At 37.3% G+C, this 25150-nt stretch overlaps 1 protein-coding gene across 1 annotated transcript in view; it reads left to right on the top strand.

Annotated features, from left to right (window-relative positions):
* The window catches only part of DEUP1 (deuterosome assembly protein 1), an 86372-nt gene extending 61755 nt beyond the window's left edge, over window positions 1-24617 (top strand). Inside the window, exons 10-13 of the mRNA XM_036259743.1 lie at window positions 1726-1812; window positions 11591-11787; window positions 18161-18275; window positions 23725-24617. Coding sequence (XP_036115636.1) covers window positions 1726-1812; window positions 11591-11787; window positions 18161-18275; window positions 23725-23901 — 576 coding nt within the window. The 3' untranslated portion in view covers window positions 23902-24617. The remainder of the gene's footprint in view (window positions 1-1725; window positions 1813-11590; window positions 11788-18160; window positions 18276-23724) is intronic.
* Window positions 24618-25150: the final 533 nt, after the last annotated feature.

Here is a 25150-nt window from a genome sequence, read left to right as displayed (position 1 = left end):
ATTGTCTCTGAGGCCAGCATCACAGAAATGCTTTGTGGACCCACACAAAACCTCTGTGAGATCAGGCAAAGTGCTATCAAAAAAGAACCAAGGAAATAAGTGACAGCACAAGATAATTTCATTAAATCTCATCCTAAAATTTTCTTGTGACCCATCGTTTGATCATGTCCCACAGTATGCTCTAGTCAAAGATTTCTTCCTGGAATTTGTGTGCTTTGGTTTCCTTCCATTAACATTTTGTATCTTTCTAAAAAGCCTCTCTTCCAGTCTTTCCTGGATCCTTTCCACCCCCATTTTATATATTATTTTAGGGTTTTAAAAAAATGGATGTTGAAACATGAAAATTAGTTCATATGCACTAAATGTTGACTCAGTACACAGCATGGTTCATGGGGGAAAACAGCAATTATAACATTCTACTGTTAAAATATTGCAAGTAACTTCTAAGCCCACCCTCCCTTCCTATTTGTTTTGAAATTTCCTTAATTCCTTATTCATCATCAAACTGATGACCTGCTATTCAAATCATATCATAGGATTCATCTGCTTTTTTTTTCATCCTCACCCGAGGACATTTTTCCATATTTTGTTCAGACAGAGTGGGAGGGGGAGAGAGAGAGAGAAACATCAACATGAAAGGGACACATCAAGTGGCTGCCACCCACACAACTCAACCAGGGCCGGCGACAAACTGCAACCGAGGCACGCACCTCTAGTGGAAACCGAACCTGGGTCTCTCTGGACCGCAGGCCGATGCTCTAACCGCTGAGCCAAACCGGCCAGGGCTCATCTGCTTTTATCTTTCTCCCCAGTCTAGAGGATTTGAGATCACCATTCAATAACTTTAGTGGCATTTAAGAGTCACTTCAGAAACATGGCTATTTAAATCTGTGTGTTATAAAAACAAGAAAAGATTCAGCCTCTGCCCATTTATAAGCCTTAAACTGATTAATCTGCACACACTCAGGAAACAGCACAGATGGGACAGGGGCACTGGTTGTACCTGTGTAGGAAAGGACATTTTACACGTTAACAGGGAGCTAGGTGGTTGAATTCTAAATTTGTATTTTCACCATTATATTCATATGTATTTTTAAGGTTTTTTTCTAGGAGAATATATTTTGTAATTTATAAAAGAAAATGTTTTTAAGGGAAGCGTTTTATATAGAAATGAGCCCTAGATAAATAAAAGGGCAGACATTGTGTTCTAAGTCCTGTCAATTAGAAGAAATCGCGGGACAGGGGGAATAAATTAGGAGGCAAAAAGTAGTCACCAAGAAAAAAGAAAATTTGACAGAAATATCAGAAAGAATAAAATTAGACATGAAAGTTGCATTTGCATATTATAGAAATTAATCAGGCAGTGAAGATATTTAATGGACAGTACTATTCAAACATGTTTTTTAAATTGTGAGTTTTCTGGTGGTAATTTGTGTACAAAAGAAAAATAGAAGTGAGAAAAGGAATTTGGGAATTGGAAAGAAAAAAGGAAGTTACTGTAAGTTATCTACTTTTAGCTTAGCACTGATCAGAAAAGTATCAGAAAGTGGGGCTTACCAAATCAGGAGAACTGAGGACACCTGATTTATGATAATCGTGCCAAAGAAGCATTCCCTTCACTCCACATAGAAAATACTTACATTAACAAAATTAAATTAAGTGTAAGAGAATACGAGCTTTTATTATGAATTTTACATTCACTTTTACCTACTGATCTCCTTTCAGGTCTCAGATATGAGATATAAAGCTGTCAGAACTGAAAACACACATCTAAAAGGAATGATGGGCGATTTAGACCCAGGACGGTACATGGTAATATGCAGAAATCATTCAGTAAATTGAACAGAGGTTACGTAGTTGGTCAGGAGTTACTCAGACATTATTCACCTCCTGAGGGGTGGCAAATACCTTGCACATGGATTAAATTTACTGTAATCTCCAGGATAAAACATATAAATTTCTGGTTTTCCCCCTTGTTCTTTTCCTGCATTGGGCTCAATTCTGATCATTTCCTCAAACATGCTACTCCCCTGCTTTGGCTCTTGCCGTTGCCTCTGAAATTCTACATCCTACATGGCCAGACTCAAGCGTCAGCCTTGAGGAAGCCACCCCTGAAACAGCAGTCAGCGTGGTGGTGCCATCCACGCTCGCATTGCATGTTGGTCTGGCTCGGGCTGCCGTGTCTCACTTCCCCGTGGATGGTGAACAGGGGCCAGGTCTTATTCCTGTTTGTATCACCAGCACCTCACAGCATCAGCGGTATAGTAAGTGTTCAGTGAACGATGGTTGAATAAAAATTCAACCTTGTGGTTTTAACCAGTGACTTGACCTTGTGGTTTTAACTAGTGGCTCTACAGGTTTACACAAGGCAACTTAGTTTCTGTGCCTTTCATTTCAACTGTTTAATAGAATAGTTGAGGGTTGGTTTTTCTATGTAAATAGGATAATGCTTATTTATTAAACTACTAAAAGAGCATCATTTACCATTTATTTGCTCTGAATGAAAATTCTGAAATGAAATATTTTTTCCACCGTTCAGGGAATGGAGAGGATAAGAGATGAGTATGGTAGTTGCTTAACGTTGCCTCAGTTCCCTCAGCTGTGAAGGGGGGAAGCTGGATTAGGCATTCCCACCGTCCCTCCTGAAGCCATGATACTGCACTTCTGTAGCAGTGTGTACTTGTTCTCATGATAGGCCATATTCTAGCGTCAAAGAGTAGAGGTATTCTGGAAGCATTCTGCCCTCTTCCAGAGGCCTGGTCACGGGTCCTCTGATTGGAGAGCTAGAGATGGATAAAAAGTAAAGTATATGTGGTCCCTGGTCAGTTTTGCTCAGCGGTTAGAACATCAGCCCTCGGACTGAAAGATTGCAGCTTCAATTCCTGGTCAAGGGCATGTACCTGGATTGTAGGTTCGTTCCCCAGCCATGGTAATGGTTGCATGGGAGGCAACCAATCGATGTGTCTCTCTCACATTGATGTTTCTCTTTTTCCTTCCCTCCATTCTACTCTATCTAAAAGTCAGTGGGGGGACAAAATATCCTCAGGTGAGGAATAACAAAAAAGAAAAAGTATATGTGGTTTCCCTGCTACTTAAAGTCTTTGTGACACCCGGGACTTTTATTTCTAAACACCAGACACATAAAAAGTTCAACTGGATTCTGCCCCCATGAGTTTCTTTTTTCTTTCACAAAATGGTTTGTGTTATTTCTTAAAATGTCTTCAGGTGTGTATTCTGAGTCCTGACCGCCCCAACTGACCCTGCTTCACTCTGGCTCCAGTCAGCATTTAGCTTTGTTCACTTATTTGTTTTTTGTCTTCAAGAAATAAAACAAAGATGTGTAAAGAAGAAACTAATTATCCCCACTTCTGTCCCCAGCGTAGCATGGGGACTTTGGACTCCTAAGAGACCCAGCGTAGCAACTTTTTAATGTTTTCTTTGCTTGTGCACACATATACAGCGGATGAGTTGAGTGCACTTTTACAGAAACAAATGTATGCTATACATCATCCTGCTTTTGGCTACATATCATAAACATCTCTACAAGTCAGTAGAAAAACATCTTTTGATTTTTTTCCCTAATTTCTTAGGAAAAAATACATACTTATGTAAAATATATATAAATTTTAATAAAGTGAATCATAACTTACATACTCGTGATTTTAGTGCAGTCTTTTTTCTTGGCTTCTTCCTTTCTCCCGTCTTCCATTTCTCTATGCCACCCTATACCCCATCTACCAGATAACACATGGTAACTATTCAGCATGTATCATTTTGTACTTTTTCATATATATAAATTCATATATGTGTGTGAATACACACACACACATCCATATGTATGTATGTATATATGTATGTAGTTATATATACCTATTTAGGGTTTTTAACTTTTCTTAAAAATTAGATTACATTATACACACTTTTCTGTGTCTTGTTTTTGTTTACTCAACAATACCCTTTGCAAATCCTTACAAGTCAGCTGGTTTAGGTCTATGTCATTCTGTATAATGACTTAATAATATCCTGTAATGGGAATGTATCAAAATTTATTCAATTATTCTTCAGAATTAACTCAGTCATAATTAATTCAACTGTTTCTGGGTTTTTGCATAGATAAACAATACGGTAAAAAACATCTTTATGCATGTATCTTGGAATAACTCTATAAATATTAAATTGCATTCAAAAAATGTATGTCTTAATTTTAAAACATTTGTTGTCAAATCGTATTTTTACCTTTTTCTTTCATCCTTTCCAGCAGTATATGTTATAGCTCTTTTAAATTTTTGTCAGTCTGCTGGGTGAAGAAAAGTGATTGCTCAATAGTACTTTAATTTGCATTTCCCCAACCACAGTGTGCATTTTTTTTTATTATTATTTATTTGGCAATGTACTGTGAACTAGTTATATTCTTTGCTCATTTTTCTGTGGGGCTGTCTTTTCTTGTCAAAGTATAACAGCACTTTTCTAAATTTATTTTTTTGTAATTTTATTTGCAAATCCTCTTGCCATACAAAAAGTTTTAAACTCCTATTTGTCAAACATGTATATCTTTTTGTTTATAACTTCTGAATTTCTTCCCTTAAATAACAAGGTTTCTTCCAATGGCTAGACAGTATATATGATTTTTAGTGTTTATTCTAAGATTTCTACATTTTTCATCTAAGTCTTTAATCCATTTGAATTGTAATTTTGCATGTGACAGAAAACAGGAACCCAATTTAAATTTTTATATCAATGTGAAGTTCAATGTATCTAGTCTCTCCTGGTAATTTCCTGTTGGATTCCATTTGGAATTAACTTTATACATTAATTTTGAGAGAATTGGTATTTTTATGATAGTATATTTCCCATCCAAGAATATGACATGGCTTTCCATTTATTCATTTTTTATTTTATGCTCTTCAATAAGATGTTACAATTTTCTTTGTATAGGTTCTGTGCCTTTATTTTAAATGTATTCCCAAGTAGTTTATAATTCTTGTCACTGTTGTAAGTGGAAAATTCTTCTTTTTCCATATGTAACAACTAATTGCTAACATAGAAAAAAAAAAGCCAAATTATCTGTTAATTGTAGTAGACATTTTATTTAAGATTCTGAAATTTTTTGAGATATATACAGTTGTATCAACAAAAAGTTTTATCTCTTTTCTATTGTTCATATCAGTTATTTTGATCATATTGCAAGAGAATATTAAATAATAATATTCTCCAAGAGACTATTAAATAATAGTGATTACTGACAAATTTATCCAATTCCTAATTTTAGATGAAATTGTTTTAGTGTTTTACTGTTTAGGATAATATTTGTTCTTGATTTATATGGTCTTTATTATATCTTTCTATCCCTATTTATTTAGAGTTAATATTTGCTGCTAGTTTTTTGTTGCTGTTGTTTTTAATCCTCACCTGAGGATATTTTTCCATTGATTTTCAGATAGAGTGGAAGGGAGGGTGGGACAGGGGGAGGGAGGGAGGGAGAGAAAGAGAGGGAGGGAAACATCAATGTGAGAGAGACACATTGATTGGTTGCCTCCTGCGCGACCCTGACCAGGGCCGGGGATCAAACCACCACTGAGGTACTTGCCCTTGACTGAAATCAAACCCACAACTCTCTGGTTCACAGGCCGATGCTCTAAGCACTGAGCCAAACAGGCCAGGGCACTGCTAATTTTTATTAAATGCCTTTTCAGTATATATGACATCATGTGGTTTTTATTCATTAACTCATTGATATGTAATAGACTATGGTTGGCTGATATTTCCTAACATTGATCCACCTTTAAGTTCCTGGAGTAAACCCTCTTGGTCACTGTATTCAATAGCTAGGGTTGCTACGACAAACTACCATAAACTGGGTGGCTTCCAACTTACTGCACAGTCTGGAAGCTAGAAGTCCAAAGGTGTCAACAGGACCATGCCCCCTCTGAAACCTGCAGGGGACAGTCTTCCTTGCCTCCCTATAGCTTCCAGTGATTTGCCGGCAATCTTTGGCTTAGGATGCATCTCTCCAGTCCTCTGCCTTGACAGGGCATTCTCCCTGTATCTCTGTCTTCAGGTGGCTATCTTCTTTCCATTTCGTCGTATCTTCCTTCCTTGCATAACTGCCTTTGTATTCAAATTTCCTTTTTTTTTATAGAACACACATTATATTAGATTAGGGTTTACCCTAATGACATCTTTTCACTTGATTGCCTCTGCAAAGATCCTATTTCCGAATAAGGTCACATTCTGAGGTAGGATGTCAACATATCTTTTGGAAGGGGGAAGATTCAACCCGTAACAGCCATATTCTAACAATTTTGATATATTACTGGATTCTATGTGATAATATTTTATTTAGAAATTAAAATCTGTATGTATAAATGATATTGGTACACAGTTCTCTTTTTTTCCTACTTGTTTTGACATTATCCTGGCTTTATCATATAAATTGGGAGCTTTCCATCTTTATGAGTAGGCTAAAAGAGTCTAAATAATATTAAAACTATCAGTTCTTCAAAAGTTAGAAAGAATTTAGCTAGGAAACCATCTGGACATTGAAGTTTCAATGAAGTAAATGTTCAATTACCTTTGCATTCTGTCTTTTTTTTTAAATATATTTTTTACTTTTTTAGAGAGAGAGGAAGGGAAAGAGAGATAGAAACATCAGTTGGCTGCCTCCTGTACACACCCTACCGGGGATTGAGCCCACAACCCAGGCATGTGCCCTGATCAAGAATCGAACCGGGACCTCCCAGTCTATGGGACGACGCTCAATCCACTGAGCTACAGTGGCTGGGCATTCTTTCTCTTTTATGGTACTTAGTATATTCAAATGTCCTTCTTATTTATTTTTGTAACTTCTATTTTTCTGGGAAATCTTTATGCATTCCAATTTGTTTTCTTGTTATCAAAGGTAGTAATATCTTATAATTCTTTTCATATTTCCTACATTCTGTGTTTCTGTTCCTTTCTCTTTCCTCAGCTTGTATAGTTTAGGTCTCTCACTCTTTTATTTTTTAAGTCTGACACACAAGGGGATTATTTAATTTATTAGTATTTAAAAGTATTGGCTTTTGGATTTATAAACCTAGATTACATTTTATCTTCTCCATGAATTTGTCTCCAACTACTCTAAGTCCCATTTATTTCTCCATTCTTTGACTTTCTTTAACACTCCTAGCTATAAAAATTTAGCACCAAGTTTTGAATTGTCTTTTTTTTCTTTTTATATATGTATATGTATATGTATTTTTATCTCATTAGTCATATAATTCTTTAGAAAAATGGATTATATTTTGTACTTTTTCTTCATACAAGATTTGGTATATATATATATAGTAGGGCTCAATAAATATTTGTGGATTTATGAATCTCACCTGTAGTCTAAGAGGCATGAATAATTCACTATGGAAACCATTGTTAATATCATTGAAAAGGTTGGCAAAGCCTTGTTTTATTTCACTTCCTGCGTGATCTCAGTCCAAATAGTTGTTGCTATTCATTCATTTAACAGCATTTAAATTCCCACTTGGTGCAACATAAATTTAACACACAATTATACTTTATATTATTCACTTTTTTCATACATGTTAGTTTAAACTACTTGATTTTTTTATTGTATTTTTCATGAAGGGAAGGTCTCTTTTTCATATTTGATTACTTCTGTAGCACTTAGCACATACATATATACTATATATGTGTTTAAAGATGGGTTAATTGGTATCATAAAATGGAAAACCATTGATGTGTGGCCCTCAGTGTGATATTTATTAAAATAGTACTTAGTCGTATATACTTTATGATTATAATTCATAAAAGAAGTTTACTTTATAACTGCTTTCTATTTTTTTGCATGTGAAGATTTAGAATTGACTTTGATAATTGCAATAGGCTACTCCCCAAAAAGAAAAATCTCAAGTGTGTATTAAATAAAAAAAAGAGTTTAGCATAATTCTTTGCTGTGTAAGAGTTTACAATCTATTATGTCATTTATTTAGCACCCAGTTTAAAGATTTCATGAGAAAAACTGTTATGTGTTTAATTAATTAGTTAGATAATTGATTAATTCCTTCGGACATAATTGGAATGGATAAGTAAATACAGAATTAAGTCATTGGTGCTGAAGTTTCACATCAGGCAAGAAACAAAATATTTACATCATTACTTTTGGGTCTTTTAAAATATGTGGTATTTGGATAATATTAAGATACCAATTTTTTTTTTCCTTTCTAGACATGTGAAGTTACTGATATTAAGGTAAATCATTTGTAAATAGCTAGAGCTTTGAGAACTTTTCTACTTGACTGACTGTGAAGCTCCCTGCTAATTTATACTTAGGGAAAGAATTTGGGGGGGGGGGGACTAAAGATCTTGGTGATAGTAGAACCACCTAAGACTTTATTTTTATTATTATTTTTTGATCATCAAATATTTATTGAGCACCATTATGTTTTTTTTCCTATTAATTAATTTTTGTTACAGATGTTTCTCCTTTTTCCCCCACTGATTCCCCACTCCCCCTCCCTCCCTGCCCTGTCCCCAGCTTTGTTGTCCATGTCCATTGTTCATGCATACATGCATATAAGTTCTGTGGTTTATCTCTCCCCCACCACCCCCTCTTCTGGGTTGTCAGTCTGTACCCCACTTCCACGTCTCTGGGACTACCCCATTCCTCAGACTGTTATGTTCAACAAATCATCAAACAACAAGTGTTGGCGAGGGTGTGGAGAAAAGGGGGACTCTAGTACACTGCTGGTGGGAATGCAGACTGGTGCAGCCGCTATGGAAAACAATATGGTGTTACCTCAAAAAATTAAAAATTGAACTTCCATTTGACCCAGTGATCCCACTTCTAGGAATATATCCTAAGAAGCCTGAAACACCAATCAGAAAGAATATATGTACCCCCATGTTTGTAGCAGGAAAAGAATTTTAACAGGCACCCTCCAGTGGCAGAACAGCAGGCCACGCAGCATTGCCCAGTGCATGCTGGGGGCTGTGAGCTCCCCTTTCCTCTGGAGGATGCACTGATGGGACTGGCCACCCGGTATGTAAGTTCTCCTCAGGTCTCAGTGGGAGTCTTCGAATTTGTGCAAAAACTGAACTGCATGGAGAAAAGGGAGGGGCTTAGCTTTATTCCTGGGCAGTTAACAAAGAATCAAGTCTATCATAGTAATATTTGTGAATCCATATTTACTTAGACCTGTATTTATATTTATTAAATTTTCTTTCATTTAAAGAAAGTGTCATAAAATCAGATTTAATCAGAACTCTGAATTTGGGGTAATTTTAAAGACTAGTTTGCCTTTCACTAGTCATAAAGTTTACTAAATAAAATAATAGAGTAAAAGTTTAGTACCCTCACAAGCATCTAAAACAACCATTTACATACTGAAAATCAGCATACTAACCACAAAACATGATTAAAGCCAGTCCTGTAGAAATACTTTGTTAACCTAACCTCTACTGTTGAACATTCATGAATTTAAAACAGTGAGTGCACATACAAAATACTGTTATTCAGATACTTTATTAATTCAACTGGCCTAATGCTAGTGTGGCCAAGTAAATGGTATGAGATGTTTTGCCATTTCAAGAATAAAAAAAAATGAATTAAAACTATGGAACCTTAAAATTGTCAAGAAAAAAATTGAGATAAGGGGCCTTATAAATTAACCCATCAGAAATACAGAGGTAGAATTTAATCAATGTCTATTTTCACATGATGTCCATCTGGCAGAGGATATGTTCCTGAAATTGCTAGATAAGTATTTAAGAAAAACATGAAATGAGAGAGCTAAAAAAAATTGTTGTCAAAGAAAATGGAATATGCTTTTAAATATAAATCATGTAAATGCATTAGCTGTGTAATTCTTCCAGGTCATGCTCACAACACATTTAATTATGGTACATTTAGAAATCATGGGCTTTTTAATAAATCATTACTATTATTCTTAAATACTTTAACACTGGGCCAAAAAGAATCACAGATAAAATCGAATTTTATAAGAAAAAACTTGAATAAAAATTATAATGGAGCAGCAGACCATCAAGAATTATACATTTTGAATAGTATTTTTTTAGGAGTAAAACTCTGAGTCTTTTCCATGACCTTTTCCAACCAGATCTGCTCTGATGAATATTTTCCTTATGAAAGGCAAAATGTTAGAAAACTCTGCCTTCTTTATTTTTATTGTAAATCTACTCTAATTTTAGAACAAACTACCCTTCCTCTCTTAAAGCAGACTCAGGTTACTCTTTCATCTACACTGGTGACTCAGACGAGCAATTGTTGAGACATACTACAGGCAAGGCCTTAAAAAACAGAGAAATGCCGTCAATGGTCCTTCTTTTCCAAAGGGCACCACAGTCAATAGACATATAAGCATATAACCCTTTCTGTGTTGTTTTGGGGGAGTTTGCCCTCCTGGAGTGTGTCCTCTCATTCAAAAGTGAGACCTTTCTATAGATTTATAAACTTCTATAATACACTAGGCAGTAAACAGAAAATATAGTAGAAAGGCTTATCTTTTGAAACTAAAATATAAAACAAATAGGTAAATGTTAATATACATTGAATTTTAATGCCTAAGATGTAGGAAGCCTTACATTTAGAAACTTGAAAATGAAAGTTCTAAGCCATACTCACCTATAGTCTTAACAAGCTTTTAACCCTAGGAATTTGGAGCCTCAAAAAGATATCCCATACATGGTACACTGTGTGTGCTAAAATATTACCCTCTGGCAGCAGAGAACTATTGTTTTGTCAGCAACTACACAATTCACAGATATGTAAATCATAAGATTAGAAAGGACTATATAGAGTCATTAAAGCATTTTCATGTGAGAATTTAAAACTTTATAATAAGTTTAGAGTCTCTCTAGAAAACTTCTTCCAGCATTTAATTCAAACATCAGAAGTCTTTTTTTTCTCTTGCTCAAAACCTCTCATTTTGTGATTTAAACATGTTTCTTAGTGTCTTCTGAAGACACATTAACATTGGGTAGCCGGTACCAGCTAGTAAAACTTTATCCTGAAGCTTCATTGCTCAGAACTGTGTGGTACAGACAAACCCCACCTGTTAGACCATTGATTTAGGACGGTCCAGAATCAAACCCCAGTCTCTATGGCTTTACGATAGAATTTGTTGCATCACCCAACAATGGGGAATCAATATAGGATTTTCTATAATGACAAGTATTATTTTAATCAGAAAAAAAGTATTTCAAATTGCAATCTATGTTAATTCTGGTTCTATTATTAATCAACACTAGAAGGCATACCCTATAAACACAAAAACTCTTAAATCTGGCCAACCTGCTCTAGACACAGAGTGCGGTGCATGAGTGTGAGCCTTTTCCTGTGTTGGAGCTTGGCCAGCAGTGCATGCGTGGCTTCCACGGCAGTGTGTTCAGTGGCAGCTGTCACTCACATGTGTGTCATGAGGAGGTGAGGGTGGGGAACGGCACTGAGGAGGCACATAAGAATAGAGCCACGTCGCTTGACTTAAATGAAGGGGTCTTTCCAACGGGTCCAGACACACAGAAAATATGTATTACTTACAAGAAATAATTTTTTTCAGTGACGGTTTATTTTATTCTCTAGAGTATGGACTGCACTAACAGGGAACATTCAAGGTATACATCTCTTAACAAACTGGAGTATGAAAATGAAAGGCTGCGAAATGATCTTGCAAAACTTCACGCCAACGGAAAACCAGCATGGGCGAACCACAACACCCACGAAGAACTGGGACGGTACACCTATCAAAACCAAGTAACAATGGAAAAAAATGAGTACAGGTATGCTGACTGCATTATATATGGATATCAATGTATAAACATTTCATTGAAATTTATCTTTAAACAATTCAGATGATAACTTTACACATTGTCTCTTCAGTTTAAATTTTATTGTATAGTGATAATACAGTAGGACAGATACATTATTTTATATGAAATCCTGTGTTGTCAAAATGTAAGTGAAATGGATAGTGTTACAGTACATTTTAAGCACTTCAGACCCTTCTCATTAGCTGATAAGGCATACAAAGCATACAAATATATAATCTTACTTTTTATGTCAAAAGAATAGAAAAACTCGATTATAATGGTACATATATTGTTCAAACAAAATAGAAAATATAGGAATTTCGTGCTCAGTTCTGACTTAACTTCAACACACTGTATATCGACACCCGCATTAGCAACAAACCACCGGTTGTTCATGGGGAAGGAATCTGCGGTTGTAAGGGGTTTTCTCTGAGTGAAGAGAAGCATATGGAAATTCATTATCTGCTGTCTGCATTATCCCCATGCTCTTTAAAATGTCTTCGTTCAAAATTTAAGTAAACATAACCCATAAAATTAGACTAATTTATTCCACTTTAATAAAATGTTTATGGAGTCAAAACTGTCTCTGGGGGCTTTTCACTGCTTTCCTAAACTTGGAAAATGCTCAGTAAAATAAACAAGTTTCTTTCTACAGGATCTCTCAGTCATTAATATGCTGATGTATACTGAGTATCCAAGAAGGGAGATGGTGTGGAACATTCCCCAAACTTGTTCGATATCAGATTTATTAGCATTCTGTAGTGCCAAGAAACGTGAATTAATAGGTCCAGGCCCAACTTCTATACAACTTTTGCTCAGAAGCTTAGCATACTTAGCATGAAAACCTTACATACTACTTGATATAAAAGAATATTTGCAATCTTGGGGAATGTATCCCACCTTTGTAACCTTCAGCTTCCCATCTGAAAAGATAATAATTATAAGGTTTTTGTGAAGATGATAGAAGAAAACATCTCGTTTCATGTGAAACAAATATAGCAGTTCCATAGATGTTAACCATTATTATAGATATTATTAGTAACAAAATTGTTAGTTTTATAATATTAAAACTTCTCCCATGGCTCACAGTGCCTTAAAATGTATCTTTTGATAGACAGATAAATGGCTGGGTCTGACATTTCCTCAAAGATGGGGGGGGGGGGGAGGGCGGTACAGGTTTTCAAGAACGTAAATCCAAGGGGCATACTAAAACATGCCTGTCGCCCTGGCGGGTTTGGCTCAGAGGTTAGGGCGTCGGCCTGCGGACCAGAGTTCAGTTCCCGCTAAGGGCACTACGTCGGTTGCAGTTTGTCCCGCCGGTTGGGGTTGTGTGGGTGGCAGCCACTCGATGTGTCTCTCTCACATCGATGTTTCTCTCTCTCTCTCTTCCTCCCTCTCTCCCTCCTGCTCTATCTGAGGATGAATGCAAAAAAAAAAAAAAAAAAAAAAAAAAAGTCCTCGGGTAAGGATAAAAAATAAAACATGCCTGTTCTGTGTCTTGGGGAGGTCGCACAGCTCTGCCCTGCTGTCACTGCCTCAGCCCTGCGTGGATGAGGGTATATCCTGATCCGACGCAGGAAACAGCAACCACTCAAAAATGGTAAATGAGTAACCCCTCTTCCAGTGGCGGAAGGAGGGAACGAGGGGAGACTAGCTGCTACCCGACAGAAGCTCTGGTGGTGGGGAGCTGGGGGGGGGGGGCGGGGGGCGGGAAGCAGTGTGGGAGGACGGAGAGGTCCCTGAGAGTCGTGGGCCGGGTCTCCGGTGACTGCGCCCAGGGTAACTGCCACTGTCCCTGAAAATCTGTCTAACGGGGTCTAATCTTGATTTGGGTGTAAGAATCTATTTGCTGATATAGAATAAACCCTTTGCAAAGTGTTTCCCTACTCGGAGGATTCATTCCTGCAGGGGTGAGATCACGACCCAGGTGAGCAGTTTTCTCAGGTAAGAGGGAAGCAGGCCCTGAAGGTTTCATAACGCGTCTCCCTGTGCCAGTCGTCGGGCCGGCCAGGCGCCCACCAGGTGCAGAATATTGTTTCCTACCCTTGCTTGTTGGAAATAACTTCAAAAGCCTTGGATGAAAGTATCAGGCGTTGTTAGTTAAATAAAAAGACAGTTCCTCTACCTTTTATTATTATTTTTTTAAGTATTCTATTGTTTGGAAGGCCCCTTTTTCTCTGCGGAGCAGCATGGGCCGTGTGAAAGGTTCCAAGGAAAACCAGGCCAGGGGCGCAGGAACAGGCTGAGCGGCAAGGGGCTCAGCACGAGATCATCTTAATCAGCAGAGTGACCAGTCGTCCCGCTGAGAGCCTGTGTCCTGCCACTCTCATTGTTGCAAACTTCATTACACTTGTTTTAATGCCTTGTCTGATTTCAGTGTTCTCCAGCGACCTGGTTTTTAACAGGAACCGCATTTCAAATGTTCGGAATAAATCATTACCATGTAAGAGTCACTGGGGACAGAGTCGTCAGAGGCAAGGACACAGCTGGCCGGTGGTCAGCCTGCAAAGCACATACCCATTACATTGAGCAAGTGGACGATGACATTTCCTTTCTTCTCCTCGGGGCACAGCTCAGCAACATCAAACAGTAACAGCCAGATATGTATTTGTTAGGCATTAAAAAAATTCAAAAATACGTAAGTTAAATGTACATATCAATGGCTAGAGCAGAAAGGTCTTATTAAACTATTTGAGGAAGGAAAAAGCTTTTAGGTAAAAATATAGGAAGATTATGTTCCACAACATTTTAAAGCCTACAGTCTAATTTCTAGCCACTTCTTGCTTTTGACTAAAAACGATTTGTAGAATACATTATGAAAATAATCATGGATCCACTCAGAAGCAACTCAGTTTTTGTTGTTTTTCACTCCTGTTAGAAATGATATGTTTTTCATGCTCATCCACTGAAAATGTGATGCATCGAGGCAACCAATCAATGTGTCTCGCTCACATCAATGTTTCTCTTTCTTTCTCTCTCCCCTCCCCCATCCTCCCCTTCCACTCTCTCTAGAAAATCAATGGAAAAAATATCCTCGGGTGAGAATTAACAACAAAAAAAGGATATTCCAAAGGGTTTGCTTTCCAATAACACAGTAATTTGGCATCTAAAAAAAAAAATTATGAATGAAATGTCATTGAACTGGATGAGGATGTGTTGAATATTTAAACATTTTTTAAAGTGAGAGTTTTGAAGCTTAAACTAATTTACAAGCTAATTTGGAGTAGTGGTATCCAGAGCTATTACTATATAATGAATTTTAATGACAAATCCTTTTTTTTTTAAGAAGTGGAGTTTTATCTCTATTTCAGATACATACTTACAAGTGAATTTATGGTTTTAAAAGTTATGTACTGGAAAAATGTTAGTAATCACAAACATTAATCATTAAATTTGCTTCAAGTCTAGTTAATAAATTAAAAGTTTCTAAAAAACCACAAAGTCAGGTGTGTCATAGGGAGCCTCTCACTCAGGTTCCCTTGTCATGGAAGACTCATCCAGAAGTGAAGTAGGTTGAGAAAATTCTGTATCATGGTGTTACTCATAAAAAGCAGAACATTGCAGGCTGAACAATTCTAGGCCAGGAAATGAGTATCCCCAGAACAGGAGCATTGTGTGGCGTGTTGGAAGGTGAGGCTGGAAGCAGGTAAGTGAGCACGGTTGTGAAGGGGTCCTGTCCATGCTGAGGACATGATTCTGCAGCCTGAACGCAGGGCCAGGAGAGGACGTGCCACCAGACAGCTGCGAAAACTCTGCCAACAGTTGACTCACATCTCAAGTGGTTACAGTTTTCCCCAACAGAGCGATCAGATCCTGCCCTTCTGGCAAAAGGAGACAGAGGCCTTGGAATCGGGCCCACAAAAAAGATAATTGAAATAATTTTTAAGATGGCTATTAAATTGATATACTTAGCATTTTATGCAAGGTGGTTTTATGAAGTATTTGAATAGCTAGCTGTATTCTAGAAGAACGTGTCAGACATAAAGATGATTTAAAGCAAAAGTACTTTACTTCATAATGTAGTCTTTCCTTTCAATCTCTTCATTTTATTGATCTTACAATGAAAAGAATGCTCCTACATAAATTTTAGTAATTAACACCATAAAACCGTATCTCTACATCCAAAAGAAAATGGATAATTGAGATAATTATTTAGATAATTTAGGACAAATAATACTTTTCCCGAAATCTCTGTATAATTGAGATTACAGAGGGATAGATATTTCTTGAATCACTTCTATAATTATCTTACTTTTGCCACTGGGCTTTGAAGTACAGACGACAGCCTCTGTCAAATGAAAAGGTTCGGCCAAAGATTCTATGCAGATGGACTGTGCAATTGTTATAATTCTGTTTGATTGTGAGATGTTTCATCTGATTGTGCACTTCATAAGCCATGTTATTTCAGCTTAATTTGTTGTTTTGTTTCCATGGTAATTATGGTTTGGGAGAATACACTGAAAAACAAGATAGATTTCAAGATGAGTAAAAACGGAACACATGTTGTGTTTGTTTTTATGGACTAATTTACACATGCCTCACTTAACTTTGACTGTTGTTCGTATGCATAGCTTTGAAAATGTTTGCATAATAAGATACAAGCCTATATAGATAGTATTTGGATAAGAACAGAGAAAAATTATGTACATTTTTTTGAACTGTGTGAAATTAAAATATGAAGGCTTTGAAAATAATTCATCAATACTTCTGGAGAGTTTGAATTAATAGTAAAAATAAATGATTTTAAACTGGAGGGATTTTTATGTTTTCATGGTCTTTGATGATTTTTATTCAGTTTAAACCCCATTTTCATGAATTAATACTCAGAAAGATATTTATTTAGTCCCAAACAGCCCATACCATTAGGACCTTTTGGGATAAATCAGTTTGTTTCTTTGTTTTATTATTCATTTGTTTAGTCAGCATACCAAAATTTGAAACCTCACTGTATTTGATTCAGTCTCATTTTCTGCCCTATATTTTAGCACAAAAAACAAATTCTTCACTGTGTCTTTCATCCAAATTGTGGAGTTCAATTCTCAAAACAACCTTTTTTATACATGAAGATATTCCTGGCTGGTGTGGTTCAGTGGATTGAACGTTGTCCCATGGACTGAGAGGTCCCAGTTTGACTCCTGGTCAGGGCACATGCCCAGGTTGTGGACTCAGTAGGGGGCGGTGCAAGAGGCAGCCTATCCAATGTTTCTCTTTCTCTCTCCCTTACCCACTCTCTAAAAAATTAATAAAAACATATTGAAAAAATATTTTTAAAGAAAACATTGAAGTAACAGAAAGATAAAGTCATCTACTCAAGGTCAACAGTATAGAGGAGCTTAGGAGATGATTTAAATAGAAAATATGGTATAAACTATTAATTCCCATAATGATGTGAATGACTTATTCTATAATTTTTTTTAAAAAGTAAAATTCTGTTAAGAAAGCCAGCGAGGTTAAGTAAAATAGGATATAAAAAACAAGGGTTTTTTTTAGAACTATCAAGGGCAGCATTGTTAGCTGTTTTGAGATTTTCTCTCAAACTGGTCTCATGTTATTTAACTAAGTGGCAACAAGACACAGAAGTAAAACAGACGGGGCAATGTACGCAGGAAGGATCGCAGAATATTTTTAACAAGTACTGTGCAAAGTTTTCTGCTTCATTAGTAATCATTCCAAGTCTTTTAAGTTAAGTAGAAATTATTCATCAGGAAAATTATTTTTAAAGAATACCTTCCTATATTTTTTATTTCTATTTTATTTTTTTATTGCCTTTAACTGTTTGTTTGTTGTTTGGTTGTTTGTTTGTTTGCTTGCACTGGGCCCTATCTTAGCAGCCCCTTCCCTTTCATCCCTGCCTGGCTCCCTGCCTTTGGCCCCCGCTTCCTTCAGTTCCACCCCTTCTATAGCCCTTTTTCTCTCCCTCTGCCTCTATCTGCTCCTAGTTGGGTATTCTTTTTCTTTCACGTTGAATTTTCTGGGGTAACATTGGTTAATAAAATCATAGATTTCAGGTGTACAGTTCTATAATACATCATCTGTACACTGTATTGTGTGTTCACCACCCCAAGTCAAGTCTCCATCCATCACCATCTATCCCCCGTTTACTCTCCTCTACCCTCTCCTGCCCCCTTTCCCTCGGGTAATCACCATACTGTTGTCTGGGTCTATGAGTGCTGTTTTGTCTGCTTAATCCCTTCACCTTTTTGTCAAAGAACTACCCAGATAACAAGCCCAAACATTTGGTGTACTTTCTCTGAGTTAGACATCGGAGAAGTTAAAATCCTTAGCTACATAAACAAATAGGTGTTCTCAGTAGCAACAATGACAACCGTTCCTTGTCTTTCAGACTTAGCCAAGACGGTGAGCCAAACAGAAGTGCAACGCCTCCATTGCCACCTTTGCCATTTCAGATGAAAGAAATGACAAGTCCTTTGGTTGGTGATGAAGAAGTATTCCCACTGGTGAGTTGCAGGTTGCTGGATTTTGTTTTTCCCTTAAGGGGTGATTACTTTTACACTGATACTGACATACTGATATGCACATACTTGTTAAAAAACTGGTTGCTGCTTGAGTTGTTTGGCCATGCCTATACACAAAAGGAAAAGAGATCCAAAATGTTTCATGAAATATTTCAGTCAGTGGTTATTCACCTCTAGTGCAGGCCAGAATTGCAGTGACTTTTTTAAAAATAAAAGTGCGCGGGACTCACCCCTGGACATTGCATGAGCCCTCAAGGATCTCTATAGTTTAAAGAGCTACCAGTGGTTTTTTTGTGCCTATTTAAAAAATATTTTTTCTATTGCTCTGACATGCATACAGAAACATGCACAAATCAGAACTGGACAGCTTGATGGATTATCAGGAGGGGAACAATCAATGAAACTACCACCCAGGTATAAACAGAACAGTTTTAGCACTCCAGAAACTCCCCTCATGTCCCCTTTCAGTCACTCCTTCAACTTGCTTCCATGGTAACCACTATCCTGACTTTTAACATCATAAATTAGTTGTGGCCATTTGTAGATTTTATATAAATGGCATCATACTGTTTCTGTTCTTTTGTTCAGGCTTCTTTTGCTCAACACTGTTTATTTGATTCATCATCCATATTATTTTACATAGCTGTAGTATATCCATTTTTGTTTCTCTTCAGTATTTCATTGTATATAAATACTACATGAAATGATACTACAATTTAACGATTCTACTATTGACAGCCATTTATATCCTGTTTGGGGGTATTACCAATAATGCTGCTAAAAACATTGTATGTGTCTTTTGGTGCACATGTGTGTAATTTCCATTGGGTATATACCTAAGAGCGGAATTGCTGGGTAACAGGCTATGCGTAGGTCAGCTTTAGGAGGTACTGCCAAGCTGCTCTCCTAACTATTTGAGCCAGTTAACACCCAACAGGTAATGTGTGAGTGTTTTCTTTGTTCTATATTTTTTCCAACACTTGGCAGTGATTGGTCTTTTTAAATTTAGTTTGCATGGTAGGGATTAATAACATCTTGTGGTTTTAGTTTTTATTTCTCTGGTGACTAATGAGCTTGAGCACCTTTTCAATGACTTATTGGCCATTTTGATATCCTCCACTGTAAAGTGTCTGTTCAATTTTCTTGTCTATGTTTCTACTGGATTATCTTTATTCTTATTGATTTGTAGAAGTTTTTTACATATTCTGCATATATGCCCTTTGTTGATTATATGTATTACAAATATCTTCTTCCACTCTTGCTTGTCTCTTCACTTAATGGTATCTTTTGATGACCACCGTTCTTAATTTTAATACATTCAAACTTATGAATCTTTTCCTTTATGGTTAATATTTTTAGGTGTCCTATTTAAAATTTTGCCTGTCCCAAACTTATAAAATGTTTTCTTCTGGAAGCTTTGGTTCTTTACTTTTCATATGTAGATGTACATCTGGAATTAATTTTTGAAAATAGTGCAAGCTAGGATTCTCAATTTTTCCCCCATAGAAATACTCACTTGAACTTGCACATATATTCCAGTCCTGTAGATTCTTTTGAATTTTTCTGTATTTGGGATAAAAATAATGACAATTTGTTTTTCTACTTTCAAATCTTCATACCTTTTTTCTTTTTCTTGCCTTATCGTACAAACCAGGACCCCCAGTAAATGTTGAGCAGTAAAACTGATATTGCCAGCATCCTTCTCGCATTCTCAACTGCAAAGGGAAAGTTTCCAATATTTTAATACCAGAAGGGACCATGCCTGATCTCCCCTGAATGCTTCTTGGGGTGAAGTTTTTGTGATATCTCAAGAAAAGGAATTGTCTGAAACTCCCACAGGAGGACACAATATGTAATTTCTGTAATTTGGGTTTCCAAAGTCCCATTTCCCTTAGTCCAGTTATAGGAAGTGTAGCTGGGGTTCCAGTAGAGCTAAAATCAGAGCTAGTGTCCAGAGTTTCTGTTCCATGTTGCAGCCAGGTCCAATACAGAATCAAGCTAGCTGCAGTCCATTAATCTACTGTGTCTGGGGTTCACATGGCCATGGTCATATGCACAAATACAAGGAAGCCAAGAGTGAGCCAGAAGGACACAAGCAACAAGAATCCCAAGAGTTCAAGAGAGCAAACTCCTTTGTTCAGGGGTGATGTATTCCAAATCTTCAAGTGCTTGCGGTGGCCATGCCCATTCTGTCCCCAAGCATGATATATAGTCAAGCATCTTCCCTATATCACCCCCAACTTTACCGGACATGTGTCTATCTTCTCTATATGGTTTCCTCCTCCAGTGTTTTGCAGGGAACATGCCTATAGTGTCTGGCCTTCCCTTTGCTTCTTTCCTGTTATTAATAACTAGTTAATTATCACTGTATCAATGTCACCATTGTGTATGATATTTACTATAGACTAAAGTAAGCCAGAGGGATAATAAACAATTTGCTTAAAATATTGATTAGTAAATAATGCAGTTATCATTGATGAGAATGTCAAGAACATGACCAGGGGAGTACGTGCCTGAAATGAAGTGTTCTCTGGGATTCTATTGTTTGTATTTTTTTTTTTTTTTTTTTGGTACGTGCCCCTAGCGGGAACTGAACCCAGGACTCTCTGGTTCACAGGCTGATGCTCTAACCACTGAGCAAACTGGCCAGGGCTGTACTTCTTTTATTTGCATATCTTACATGTTTTCAGTTGGACTCATGGCTTTAATCATGATAATTTCCAAATGTATATTTCTGATCCAGACCTGTCTTCTGAGATCTGGAATGATTTATTCCGCTGTCTACTTGACAGTCTGAGTCCCAAGTCACCTCTAGCTCAGCTTTATTCAAAATCAAATGCATTTTTTTCACTCATAGATTAATTCAAAATTCAGAATTTGTACTAGAACCTGGAGAATCAAAAATAAATAAGACCTTTTCCTTGCAGGCATAACTTCTCCAAGATTCTGGCTGGACATAATTTCTGGGAATACTAATTAGAGGAGGATTAGTGGGATACATTACATTCCTCGATGTTGCAACTGGTCTCAAGGACTTAACTGATATGCATCGTCACCTCACCCATTCTAGATTCCTTTCCCCTTCTGGTGGTCCAGGCTTGCCTTGTGGGATGAGCCCGTGGTTTGCATGCTTTTATCAGGATGTGGTTTGCCATTTACAGTAAAACTAGGCATGAGAGTACCAAATCCACCTCAGTGGATTACCTAAACACCAAACATATTTCTCACTGCTTCCATTACGTAGTAGTACTCTTAATTCTATGTGATTATTAGGGTCAGTTACCTCTGCCAGTCTAGAACCTTTTTTCTGTGCCTCTGACCTGCCGGCATGAGGAGCGATAGTAGCTAGATACACTTTGGTGAAAGGGAGACCATGCTGTTGGGCCTATGCCTGATTTCCACTGGCGTGGCCATGGACAGAGGCTAGATCAAAGCATCTTGTCTACTTCTGAGATGCTCTGTCCCAACTGGGGATCAATAGCCTGACAGGAACGTTTTGCAAATAGTATGCAGTTTTCTGTAGCAGATGGCATGGCCTGCTCCAGAATCTTAAGGGTCTGCAATACCACTTTCCTACTGAAACCTGCTAGAGTCTCCACACGGCATCTTTCTCTGCCAAACATCACTCTAGTAAGTCATTGGCCCAAGGAGCAGGACTGCTTGTACCCTTCACAACCTACTGCAGAGCCCTTTCTTTCTCTGGGCCCTGCTAAAAACAAACAAACAAACAAACAAACAAACAAACAAACAAACAAAAAACAGCCTTCTGTGTCACCCAATAAATGAGTCAGATTATCCCACCCAAAAGTGGAATATGCTACCTCCAAAAACCTGAAGAAACCTATCAAGCTTTGTGCTTCTTTCATAGTGGTAAAAAATTCAAGGTGCATTAATTTGTGCTCCAGAGGAGATATGGTGATTGCTCCATATCACTGGACACCTGAAAATACCCCGTCAAGCCCCTGAATAATCTACGGGGTTTGTCTTTCACTGTCTGGAGTCCATGTGTCTTGCCAAACCTTCTACTTACTTGACACATCTTGTTCATCAGTTCTTATCATGATGGTAATGTTAATATATGATTGATGTCTTGTAGTCTGTAGTCCTCAGAATGTCCAGGTGACCCAGGCTCCTTCAGAATTTACTGTGACAGTATCATTTATACAACACAACATGGGGGCAGAAACATGGACGTGTACTGTTGTCCAGCCCCTCTGAATGCTGACTGCTTCTGGCCCTGCTCCTTGAGTATTGAGAAGAATGCATTTGCCCAGATCACAGTACCAAGGCTGTGCTGTTCTACTGCAGGAAAGACACTGTATCTGGCACAGCAGCTGCAGCTGGGGCTGCTTCCTGGGTCAGTTTTCAGTGCTCCACTGTCATCTGCCACCATCCATACACTTTAGGCAGAGACCAGACTTATGAACTAAACCCCCTGTAGCAAAGGTCACCTGCATTCAAACTGTTGACTCTTCAAACTTTTTATAAAGTCCCATTCTTCTAATAAAACAAAAGTTGAAAATGTGTCCAGGGACCACAGAACTAGAAAATTTAAGTACAAATTTCCCCAACTTTTTTTTTAATTAACTTAAAAATCATTTTGAATGAAATGCTATAAAATTATCTAATATTAACCTTTATTCCTCAGGCACAGATTATGTGTGTGGGGGTGTGCGCGCGCACATGTGTGTAAATGTAAGCACTACACAGGTCACAAACAGTTAAATGAGCACTTCCTTATCATGTAAAGGGTGGAACTGGGCACTCATCACTGGGGCGTTCTCAGCTATAATTGGACAGACAAGATCCCTCCCAGCATATGGCCCTCCCCACGGGGAAGCCACTCCTCCCTGAGATGGATCCTGCGTGCTGCCAGCCCTCCTCACCTAACTCCAAGCAGCGATTAGCCCCCTTTTAAAGCCAATCCTTTTTGTTTTTCCTCTATAAGCTTTCTTTGCTCCATTCTACTATAATCTTTATTTCAGCTTCTTAGAGTTTCTATTTTCAGATAAAAATCATCGGCTCTGCAAATTAGCGGAGTGTGTTTTAGGTAAGTTTCATGGTTGTCCCTACAGCTGCAGTGGGACACTGTAATATTCACTTCTAGAGCTTTTCAATGTAACGGAGCTGTGACGTTTTAGTTCCTTGTAGATTTCATTAGAGACTGCATTACACTTGTAGAGGGTTTCCGTGCCTTTATCAGGATGTGGTTTGCCATTTACCGTTAAAACTAGGCGTGAGAGTACCAAAAGACCACCTTAGTGGATTACCTGAACACCAAACATGCCCTAGTAGAGGAGATTCAGCTTCAGGTATATTATTTCATTAAGGGTTGCAGTGTTTGACAATATGTCAGGGCTGAGGAACACCTGGAAGTATGAAGATTTAAAAAGGCTTTCTGCCCCTCAGCTAACGTATCCTCTTCTTTTAGTCTCCCCCAGATACATCCTTCCCGGCGTCCCTGGCCGCACAGCATTTCCTTCTGGAGGAAGAGAAGCGAGCAAAAGAACTCGAAAAACTTCTAAATACACATATTGATGAACTACAAAGACATACAGAATTTACTCTCAATAAATACACCAAGCTAAAACAAAACAGACACATATGAACTTTCAAACTTTTTTATTTGTTTCTCCATCCCAAGGAAAAAAGCTCTGGCAAAATATTTACGAAGCTTATTAACGAATCTGAGAAATTTTGTTCTGTTTTCTTGAGTAAATCATTTCTGTAAGGCAGCTAGAATATAGTAAGTATTTTGTTTCATAAAGCTGTTTGTATTTGTGCATTAACATAATAAATTGTTTGGCTATAGAATTACTATAAAATAAACATCACTACTCCAACAGAGCTTTTTTCCCAGTCTAGGAATATTTTAAAATTAAATATGCAGTTTTTTTCCCATTTGAATCATGTATACTGAAAACCCGGTTCCTCTATAGCAACACAAATGAGGGAAAGGGAAGCACTATATTCCAAATATAAATAATCAAGTGCAGCTCAGTTGTACTAGTTTGAAAACTCAAGTATTTTTTTTAATGAAAAATATTAATTATTTTGAGCTATGTAAACATCCTAAAACCTCTTTTAGGAAGAAAAAAAAAGATCTAGCTTTGCTGTTTCTGCATTCATCTTTGTGATAATGTGTCTGTTTCAACACAATGGAATGTCCTGTTTACACACTTATAATGTATGTTTTAAATATTAATGCTTTCCTATTAATACTATTACTTCATGGACATGAACAAGATGAAGAAAATATAAAGCATTGCTGTTGTTACATTCTCTTTTGTAATATCTCTGTTTTAATAAAAGAATGCAAAATTCTATGAACTTAAAACACAAATGCCCAATCTGTACAGAATAGTAATAGCATGGTAGTGAACAATAAAATTCACGTTACCAATATACACTCATGATAATCCAGTATTCTTTCTTTCAAAATGACATTTATGTGGAGACTATGAAAAAGCCCTGTGTAGTTACTCAAGGTAAGTCTCATAGCTTTTTTTGGGGGGGGTAAGTGCCCCAGCAGGAACCGAACCCAGGATTCTCTAGTCCGCAGGCCAACGCTCCAATCGCTGAGCCAAACTGGCCAGGGCAAGTCCCATAGCTTTTATAGTTTCTTTTTCTCTAGAAAAAAATTAAACCTCAACACACTGAAAAATAAGTCAAGCTGTCTTTAGATAACAAGCGTCATTGTTGTGTGAAAACTGCAGAGCCCTGTTCACTTTAGGGGACTCGACCATGTGGATTTGTATAGCTCTTGATCTCTGCAAAAAGCCTTCACACAGCTTACCTGCTTCAACTCAAAACAAGCCTGTGAAGTCAGCAAGGCTAGTGTCCTTATTCCTGGAAAT

The sequence above is a fragment of the Molossus molossus genome, unplaced genomic scaffold, assembly GCF_014108415.1.
Source record: "Molossus molossus isolate mMolMol1 unplaced genomic scaffold, mMolMol1.p scaffold_m16_p_13, whole genome shotgun sequence".
NCBI lineage: Eukaryota > Metazoa > Chordata > Mammalia > Chiroptera > Molossidae > Molossus > Molossus molossus.
This window is presented reverse-complemented; position numbering and strand designations above follow the sequence as displayed.